General features: G+C 32.2%; 1 protein-coding gene across 1 annotated transcript; it reads left to right on the forward strand.

Annotated features, from left to right (window-relative positions):
* The first annotated feature begins 1,301 nt into the window (after positions 1–1,301).
* Positions 1,302–4,437, forward strand: LOC125872087 (terpene synthase 9-like). Its single transcript, XM_049552764.1, has 7 exons — positions 1,302–1,423; positions 1,568–1,832; positions 1,933–2,311; positions 2,414–2,632; positions 2,797–2,935; positions 3,052–3,303; positions 3,870–4,437. Exons 1-7 carry the CDS (start codon positions 1,328–1,330, stop codon positions 4,161–4,163), a joined length of 1,644 nt encoding a protein of 547 aa, XP_049408721.1. The 5' UTR covers positions 1,302–1,327; the 3' UTR covers positions 4,164–4,437.
* The last annotated feature ends 6,488 nt before the right edge of the window (positions 4,438–10,925 follow it).

The raw sequence follows: 10,925 nt of genomic DNA on the forward strand, positions 1-10,925 counted from the left end.
CGATTTAATTGTTAAGATTTGACACTAAAAAAAATCATTAAAAATCATTTAGAAACAAGGTAACAAATCATAGATGAACCAATATGCACATGAGTTGATAGATTGCACCTTTCTCAAAATCAAACACTAAAACATTGTTAGAATAACTGAGAGTTTGAGACCGCCGTTAAAAAAAAAACTAAACCCTAATAAGTCAAGGACTTAATTTATACACCAAATGATGTAAATATAATAATTAATTTATTATCGATTAATCTGTTGATAAAAAAACCTCAAATCATTAATATTTAGGATACCTTAACTTGATACATTTTATTTAGTAAACACCTATTTAAATTATTGTTGGTGCTAATATATTATCCCATAGTATTTGGGTACGTAGCATATTTTTAGTGACATATGATGTACTCATCACTACGCAGATGGTTTTTGTCTACTGTAGCATTTTTTAGTAGTAAAATACAATTTTTTGCCTATTTAAAATTTAAATTCATTAACTTTTTGAGTATTTCTCTGTCCACTTGCTTTTTTAAAGTCAATTTGACTAATTTTCAAAGTTAAATTAGTTGACATTAATTCGATATTTTTTAAATAAAAAATTTAGATATTCAAAAACTATATGAAAAAGACTATAAATTACAAATTTTTTAAAAATATTATTATGATGAAAAAATACATCATAAAAGGTTAGTCAAAATTTTTACAGGTCGACTCTAAAACAGGAAATTATGACAATTAAAAGTGGATGGAGGTAATAATATTTTCTAGCCAAATTTGTGAAGAAGTATGTTTGGAAATTGGAGCTCCACTATTAAAGGCTAATTTATTTTTGCAGCAACACACAACGGAGTTTCACTCAATTTCATTTTTAAATATTTGACCGGAGAAAAAAAGAACATATATACACAATTGAACCAAATCATTATTGCAATTAAAGATAAAATAAAAGGAAAGACACGTGATTGGAAGTTTTTGTATAAAAGTAGTAAAGTTGTAGGAAGTTTTTTCTTACATCACTTTTCATCAACCTTGGTGCCCAAAATAGAATGTACCCACAAGCAAGTATATATTTGTAAATTTCTGTAAACACATATGATATTTGTCATTGAAAATAGTTAAGGACTGTAGATTGTGGAAGATATAGCAGAATTGTGCACCTGCTAAGGAAAATGACATGTGGAAAATTTGTTAGGAGGAATTGTCCATAAGTCACTTTTGGTTGGCTCATCTTTTTTGATTTTTCAATTCAATTCACTAAGGTACATTATAAATAGGCTATCCTATTAGCACAACTTAAAGCCACAAACTAAACTTGAAAAAAGAAGCAATGACTACTTCTTCCCCTAATAAGTCTCGTCCCTTGGCTAATTTTCACTCAACTGTTTGGGGATATCATTTCCTTTCTTATACTCCTCAACTCACCGTCAGTAACACACATTTAATTTGTTTAATGTCCTTATTGTCATTTATACATTTTATTTTTCTATCTTAATTGATGTCTAAATATTAAAACTAGGCGTTTAAGATGTAACATAACATTTGATTAATTAACATTTTTCGGATGCAGGAAATTACTAATCAAGAAAAAGTTGAAGTTGATGAGTACAAAGAAACAATCAGGAAAATGTTGGTGGAAACTCCTGACGCTAGTGAGCAAAAACTTGTGTTAATAGACGCAATTCAACGATTGGGAGTGGCATATCATTTCGATAATGAAATTGAAACATCCATTCAAAACATTTTTTATGCGTCCCAACAGAATGATGACAACCTTCACGTTGTTTCTCTTCGTTTTCGACTTGTGAGGCAACAAGGCCATTACATATCTTCTGGTAAATGCATATATTACTTTTCTTTATTACGTAAAATTTTAATGGACTAATTGAAGGTTAAATTTCTTACGTACTAACAATGAACATGCTGTTTAACCAGATGTCTTCAAGAAATTCACCGAACAAGATGGAAAATTCAAGGAAACCCTTACTAATGATGTCCAAGGATTATTAAGTTTGTATGAAGCATCACATTTGAGAGTACGCGATGAGGAGATTCTTGAAGAAGCTCTTACCTTTACCACTACTCATCTCGAGTCTATAGTCTCCAACTTGAGCAATAATAACTCTCTTAAGGTTGAAGTAACTGAAGCCTTAAGTCAGCCTATTCGCATGACTTTACCAAGGATGGGAGCAAGAAAATACATATCCATTTATGAAAATAATGATGCACCCAACCATTTGCTTTTGAAATTTGCTAAATTGGATTTTAACATGCTGCAAAAGTTCCACCAAAGAGAGCTTAGTGAGCTTACAAGGTAGGATAATTTGGTCTATATATCTTCTTTAATTAGGTGAATAATGGTAATTTGGAATAAAACTGAAATGCATGCAACGAAATCGTTGATCTTGTGATGTAGGTGGTGGAAAGATTTGGATTTTGCAAATAAATATCCATATGCAAGAGACAGATTGGTTGAGTGTTACTTTTGGATATTAGGAGTGTATTTTGAACCAAAATATAGCCGTGCTAGAAAAATGCTAACAAAAGTACTCAAGGTGACCTCAATCCTTGATGACACTTTTGATGCTTATGCAACCTATGACGAACTTGTGACTTTCACTGATGCGATCCAGAGGTAAAACATAAAAAAATCACAAGTAAAATAATCTTTTAATTTGATCCCTCACTAACGATTATGAGAAAGTAAATATGTTTTCCTGTTGTTAGTATTATGAAATGTATATATATACACACACAAAAGGTGTAAGAGTTAATTAGCTTGTGATTTTGATATATTAGATGGGATGCTAATGCAATCGATTCAATACCGCCATTTATGAGACCCGTTTATCAAGCCCTTCTAGACATTTACAGTGAAATGGAACAAGTGTTGTTCAAAGAAGGTAAATTGGACCGTGTATACTATGCAAAATATGAGGTAATATTCTTGTTCACCTAACCCACATAAATATATCAATTAAGGAAACGTTATCATTCCAAAAGATACTAGCTAGTACTAATTGTCTAGCTTAAATTACTTGTTATTCTTTTTAGATGAAAAAGTTGGTGAGAGCCTATTTTAAGGAAGCCCAATGGTTAAATGATGCTAACTATATTCCAAAATATGAGGAGCACATGGAGAATTCACTTGTAAGTGCTGCCTATATGATGGGATCAACAACTTCCTTGATCGGTATGGAGGAATTTATATCCAAAGAGACTTTTGAATGGTTAATGAATGAGCCTTTGATAGTTCGAGCTTCCTCATTGATTAGCAGAGCAATGGATGATATTGTTGGACATGAAGTAAGTACAACAATAAGTATATACATAATGATTACTGATATCTGAAAAAGTAATTAATTAAGATTCAAACTTTCATTAAATCTAAATAAATGAAGCTTAATAGTGACTTGACTTATCAAAAACAATAATACTTTTTCATGTTTCACTTTGTGTGAGGGCCAAACTAACTACTCTCTGGTGTGAATTTTATTAGAAAATCTTTAAGTTTTTTTAGATAAAATTTATATATTTAAAAATTATATTATTTTTTAAAAAAAATACTATAAATCACAACAATCTATAGTTCAAAATATTACAAAAGTTTCTATATTTTATAAAAATAATTTAAAGATAAAGAAAGAAAATAAATAGTCCTAGTTGCTTAAAGAACATACAATGTTGAATAGTTTGGATTTGCTTCAAATATATCTTCATATGATACAGAAGGAACACATATTGTATGTATTTGATTTAATTACTTCAAATTCTTAAAAGTTAGCTAAGAAGCCTACAATATAATACCAAAAAATGTTTAAAATGTGTAATCATATAGACAGATAATATTGAAATCGATTAATTTCATGTAGGTTGAACAAGAAAGAGGACATGTAGCTTCAATTATTGAATGTTACATGAAAGAATATGGAGCTTCAAAGCAAGAGGCTTACGTTAAATTCCAGAAAGAGGTCACCAATGCATGGAAGGACATAAACAAAGAATTCTTCCATCCAACTGAAGTACCAATGTTTGTCCTTGAACGAGTTTTAAATTTTGCACGTGTGATAGACACATTATATAAAGAGGAGGATGGATACACAAACGCCAAAGGCAAACTTAAAAACATGATTAATTCGATACTGATTGAATCTGTCAAAATATAAATATAATGATGAAATTGCACCTTCATCATTCAAATATTCAGAGCAAAATAAGGCATATACAATAAATTGAAGACCTTTAATATGCTATTCATAATATATGAGCTGTTAATTCCCGGGGAATGTTTGAAATAAAGTTTAAAAAATATACAACACTTGAGTTGTATTAAATCCTGTTTTATTTCATTTCCAGCTTGTTTGGATGATTGGTAATTATCATCACTTTATAATGTATTGTAATCGTATTGTATTATTATCATAATGAAGTTATAAATTATATTTTTGTTACGGTTCAATAACTTTTTTTTTATTATTTAATTGGATTCATGTATTTTACTGTAATAATAATTACTAAGTTTACTAAATTCTCCATCGTTATTGTAAATATTAGATTCATTAATAGGATAGGATACAATCAAACTAAACGAGAATTACATAAAGAAAGTCAACAAATTACAAACTAGATGTAGAGATTATCCATGCAAGAATAAAAAAAGGTCTTATAAATGATTAATAAAATAAGTGACCTCATCATTATAAATAAAATTTGACTATATATCTAAAACTCTTCTTAAAAAAAAAATGTGTATACACTACATTTTGATTTTGAAATTTGCTTGGATTTTAACATGCTGCAAAAGTTGCACCAAAGAGAGCTTAGTAAGCTAACAGATGATGCCGGTAAAATTAGCCCATATTTTAATAATCTGTCCATATTTTAATGAATTGAGTGAGTGATTTTTTTAGATGGATAAAATATGGGTATATATATACCCATATTTAACCCATAGAAATATGGGTACTGATAGGTAAATTATGGGTTAGCCTAATGGGCTAAATTTTCAACTTTTATTCACCCAAAATTTATGATATCACTAAAAAAGTTGTAACTTCTTTTTTTTTTTTTTTTTTTTCATGTTCTAATTATTCTTCTTTATAATTGAAGAGGTAAAGTCTTTGACCCTCTAAAAAGGTATAAACTATATTACATGTACATTTCTTTTGTTAATTATAATTATATTTTTTATTTGTTTAATTTTATAGTTGGATAACAAATAATAGTGTAAAGTAAGCGAATCATGTATTAGTATTGATATTGCACAAAGTTCCTCAAGCACTTTTTACTCCTAAAATGCAAATATTTATTTACTTTGAAATTAAAAATATTTTTTCCTTGTCATTACATAAATTTATTTTATATTGAAAAGTTATAGGATTTTTTTTTTTACTTTGATGATACAATAAAATTAATAAAGTATTTTCAACATTTTTCATCTAAAAAAAAAACTAAAACATTTTATCCATGTTTAATTCTAAAATAAAGTGCTATTTGCTCATGAAAATATGGGTAAATATGTGTAAACTTGTATTTTACCCAACCCATTTTTACCCATATCAAATATGAGCGGGTTGAATTATTACCCATTTTATATTGACCCATTTTCAACCCACCCATTTGCCACCACTACGTATACTTACATGTAGTAAATTATTGGGATAAGGGTCTGAAAAATACCCCAACTTTGGTCGAATTTGCTGTTGCGATACTAAACTTTCATGAGGACCTATTACCTCCCTAGACTATTTAATACCATACTTTTTACCCCCTGAACTATTTAATAGTGTATTTTAAAGGTATATATGTGTCCACGTGGACACATTACTATTTATAATTTGACATTATTTTTTATGTCCACGTGGGCAAATATATATGTTTAAAATATGGTATTAAATAGTCTAGGGAGGTAATAGGTCCTCATGAAAGTTTAGTATTGCAACAACAATTTCGACCAAAGTTAGGGTATTTTTCAGACCCTTATCCCTAAATTATTTGATCTATATAATTTTCTTTAATAAGATGAATAATGGTAATTTGAATTTAATAAAAATTCATTGATATTATAATAAAAATAGCTTAGCGGCAATAAATATACATATTAATAAAGAGAGTGCTAAAATTTTTACTGACATTAGTTAATTGTCATTAGATTGAATATCATTATAGACTTTTGGGCTATTTACAAAGAGTGTTAATTACTTCTAATACACAGTGGCAGAGGCATGATTTCCATCAAAGGGGTTCAAAAAGATAAGTGAGCACACTAATAGTATTCAAGAGGGCTGGGACGGGTCAGATATGAATGGGGCGAATAAGATATAAATGGGTCGGATAAAATATAAGCAACTAAATAAAATTCAACACCACCTTAACACAAACAATAAAATCGAGCAAGTATATGTTTGATATAATATTAAAATAAGTACAAAAAAATGTATTTAAAAAAAAAATTATGGGTCTACTCTCTGACATTCTTGTATATATACGTTATTCAATTTTTGAAACTAACTAAGGAATACTTCCAAATCCGATCATATTGTAGTCAATAAAATTCGCATCAAGAAAATAATTATCAAGATTAGAAAATATTGCGACAATCATAATTATTTATAAATTTTAAATGATTACACTTATGTATTTAGTCTTACTTATAATTATATTATTCCTTAATCAAATATAAATTAAATGTTTGACTTAAAATTAGTAAAAGAAAATGTATTTTTTAATTTTAATTACTGAAAACTTTAATAAAGTTATGAAGTTTACTTAATTTTATAAATAAATCTATTATTTAATTCTAGTAAAATATATAAATTCCAATATATTTTCAAAGAAAATCAAATTTTCATTTATTTGGAAAATAAAAATGAAAATCGCATGAAACTATGGGAAAAAACGATACTACCAAGATTCGAACCTGGCGCTCACCTTGAACATTCTTGAATGTGAGAAATCTGAGGCTAATATAGCGTAATGATTTTGTATTAGCTGATGAAGAAATACAGAGTACATCATAGTGTATTTATACACTTACAAGTCGTGCAGAGCATAGAGAGTAATACTCCTAATACAAGACAACTATCTAGAGATAGAGTTATACTTTAACATGGACTCTATATCTAAGATTATCACTAGTAACTAATAATTATATCTAACTGATCTTATCTCGATCTTTAACACTTCCCCTCAAGCTAATTGGAGGTGAGTTTACTACTCTTAGCTTGTCTCTGAAAAACAGGAATTGGTCCTTTGCCAGTGCCTTTGTGTGAATGTCCGCTAGTTGATCTCTTGATCGAACAAATTGAGTGATTAACTGCCCTTGAGCTACTTTTTCTCTAACAAAATGATAATCCAATTCTACATGTTTGGTTCTAGCATGTAATACTGGATTTGTGGTCATGTACAGTGCACTCATATTGTCACAAAACAGTGTAGGAGCAGACTTGATGTATATTCCAACATCTTGTAGAATGTAAGTCAGCCATGTGAGCTCAGCAGCTGTAGCAGCTAAGGCTCTATACTCAGCTTCTGCACTTGACCTTGCAACTGTCTGTTTTCGAGAGGACCAGGACACAGAATTTGCACCAAGATATATGATGTAACAAGTGGTGGATCTTTTTGTTGTTGCACATCCTGCCCAGTCAGCATCCGAGAAACCATACAACCTGAGTGAGGACTGAGAAGGAATACACAAACCATGAGTAATAGTTCCCTTTACATATCTGAGTATTCTCTTTACAGCTTGGAGGTGCACAGAATTTGGATTCTGCATGAACTGACTTGCAAGGTTCACAGCATGAGTTATATCTGGTCTGGTTAGTGTCAAGTATTGTAAGCTTCCTGCAATGCTCCTATATACTGAGGAATCAACTGGAGTTCCAATAGCTTTCTGTAAGCCATGCTTCTGTACTAAGGGAGTAGGCACTTCCTTTGCATCTTCCATGTCCACTTTCTTGAGCAAATCAGTAGCATATTTTCTTTGAGACAAGTGAATTCCATCTGGAAAATAGGTAACTTCAACACCTAGGAAGAAACTTAGTTGTCCAAGGTCCTTCATGGAAAATTCAATGCTCAATTTCTTCACAACTTCATCCATTTGCTTTGAGTTGTTGCTTGTCACAATTATGTCATCTACATATAACAACAGTAGTATTGTTCCTGCTGGACTATGAAGAGTGAACAAAGATGAGTCAGCTCTGCTGCACTTGAAGCCAATGTGGAGCAGATATAAGCTGAACCTTTCAAACCAGGCTCTAGGAGCCTGTTTGAGACCATACAATGCCTTTTTCAACTGGCAGACATGGCTCGGATAGTTTGGATCAACAAATCCTGGTGGTTGAGTCATGTACACTTCTTCTGTAAGATATCCATGGAGGAATGCATTTTTAACATCAAGTTGTCTAATAAACCAATGTTGTGTGACTGCAAGAGATAGAACAACTCTTATAGTAGTTGCTTTCACAACAGGGCTAAAGGTTTCTTCAAAATCTACTCCTTCAAGCTGTGAGTAGCCCTTTGCAACTAATCTCGCCTTATGTCTCTCAATTGAACCATCTGACTTCATTTTGGTCTTAAACACCCATTTGGATCCTACTACATTCATCTTAGTAGTTCTGGGAACCAAAATCCAGGTCTCATTTTCATGCAGTGCTTGCAACTCCTCCTTCATAGCTGCTACCCAGTGTGGAATGCTAAGTGCTTCTTTGAGGGACATAGGTTCACTAAGTGCTGTGCTTTTCCTAGTTGCAGATAATGAACTGTGAGATAAGTTTTTAGCTTTTGACCTGGTTATCATGACATGTTCTGATGTCGATGGTTGAGATGGAGCCTGTAATTGAGGTTGGACTTGATCAGTAAAGAGTTTAGATAGATCATCCTCAAATTGAAGTCCCCTTCGATCTGTAATGCTGAATTCTTGGGGCTGCTGCTCATCTTCATATAGTTGTGTCTGCATCATTGCAACATCTTGTGCCTCATTAGGAGAATCATTAGATGAGTTCTCAAGTGATGCGGGAGATGTAGATGGTGACAATTCCTCGGTATATTGTTGAGGTTCTTCAGGTGCTAGTTCATCTAGCAATATATCAGTAGGAAGATGCTCAGATGAGTCAAACTCCTGACTTGGCAGGTCATCAATTGTGGTCTTTGATTCTGAGAAAAATTCAGAGAATGTGGCGAGATGAATGGAACCTGCAGAATCACTTTCATTGTTGTTTCCCTGCACATAAGGCAGAGTTAGTTTATCAAACACAACATGTCTTGATATAAAGACCCTTCTTGTGGATGGATAGTAGCATCTGTATCCTTTGTGAAGGCTACTGTATCCAATGAAGACACATGGATATGTCTTTGGTGAAAACTCATTGCTTCCTTTGATGTAGGGAAAACACCTACACCCAAACACCTTTAAGCTATTGTAATCAGGATGTGTTCCATGGAGTTTATGGAAAGGTGTGTCCTTAAGTACTGAAGATGGTAACCTGTTTATAAGAAACATAGCTGTAAGGAAGGCTTCCGTCCACATAAATAAAGGCAGTTTAGCATGAAACAACAATGTTAAACCAGTCTCTACTACATGCCTATGTTTCCTTTTAGCAATGCCATTCTGCACAGGTGTATTTGGACAGGATATATGCCTAACAATACCACAATTTTCCAAGTGATTAATGAACTTTGAGCTAGAGAACTCACCAACTCCATCACATTGGAATACCTTAATGCTTTTAGTAAACTGTTTTTCAAACATTTTTTGGAACTTAACAAACACTTCAAAGAAATCTGATTTCCTTCTCAATGGATATAGCCAAGTGTATCTACTATGATCATCCAAAAACAATGCATAGAATTTCATGTGTTGTGAAGACTCAACTGGTGCCGGACCCCACAAATCACAATGTATTTTCAGCAATGGTTCTTTCTCAGTTTTATTTCTCAAATTAAAAGGCAATTTACAACCTTTTCCCATTTGACAACTAGCACAAACAGTAGGATTTTTATTCTAACAAGTGATATTGATACACTTATTTTTGTTTAAAACTTCTAAAAATTTAGAGTTTGGGTGCCCAAGTCTGGCATGCCAAACATCACTAGAACTAAATCTAGAACTTAAACTACTCCTTCCTGTCTGTGTTGTTGCCAATGCTAGCAGATTGTTATCTTCCAAGGCATAGATACCTTCCCTTCTAGATCCCTTGGCCAGCTGCTTCCCTGTTACCTTGTCCTTTACATCAAAAGTTGATTCGTCAAACTCAATTGTACAGTAATTATCCTTAGTTAGCTTACTTACTGACAAGAGTTTCTTCTTAAGTTCAGGAACAACAAGGACCTCATTTAGTTTTAAACCAGATACACTTCCACTGCCTATGTGAGTGATATTAAGTTCACTTCCATTTCCCACTACAATCTTATCGGTACCTTTATAAGGTTTTAGATTAGACAGCTTACCTGAAGAATTTGTCATGTGAGTACTTGCTCTTGAGTCTACATAGACTGCATTATCTCCAATGTTAGGATCATTCAGATTAACAGATGCTAAGGCTCGGGGCAAGTCCTCTGATGCTTGGTATGAGAAATCCCACCTGTAGAAGCATTTGAGTGCGGTGTGGTTGTTCCTACCATAAATTTGACAAGCAACAACTTCTTCCTTCTCCCTGGAGGGATTTTCAGTGCCTTGTCCTTGAGCAGCTTGATGTGTGCTTTGTCCAGATGGTCTAAAACCCCTGCCTCTTGAGTTGTAGTTCATATTTCGTCTCTTTGAATAGGAGTTTCCTCTACCCCTATAGTTGCTGGACCTGTTTTGATTTACCTGTTGAGCAGTGAAGGCTGTGTTATGGTTAACATGTTGTGATTCTTCTCCATTATCCTCCCTGAGATCAAAGCCTCTCAATGCATTGATCAGTTGGTTCAAAGTTGGATAAGGTGGTTTG

The sequence above is a fragment of the Solanum stenotomum genome, chromosome 8, assembly GCF_019186545.1.
Source record: "Solanum stenotomum isolate F172 chromosome 8, ASM1918654v1, whole genome shotgun sequence".
Lineage (NCBI taxonomy): Eukaryota > Viridiplantae > Streptophyta > Magnoliopsida > Solanales > Solanaceae > Solanum > Solanum stenotomum.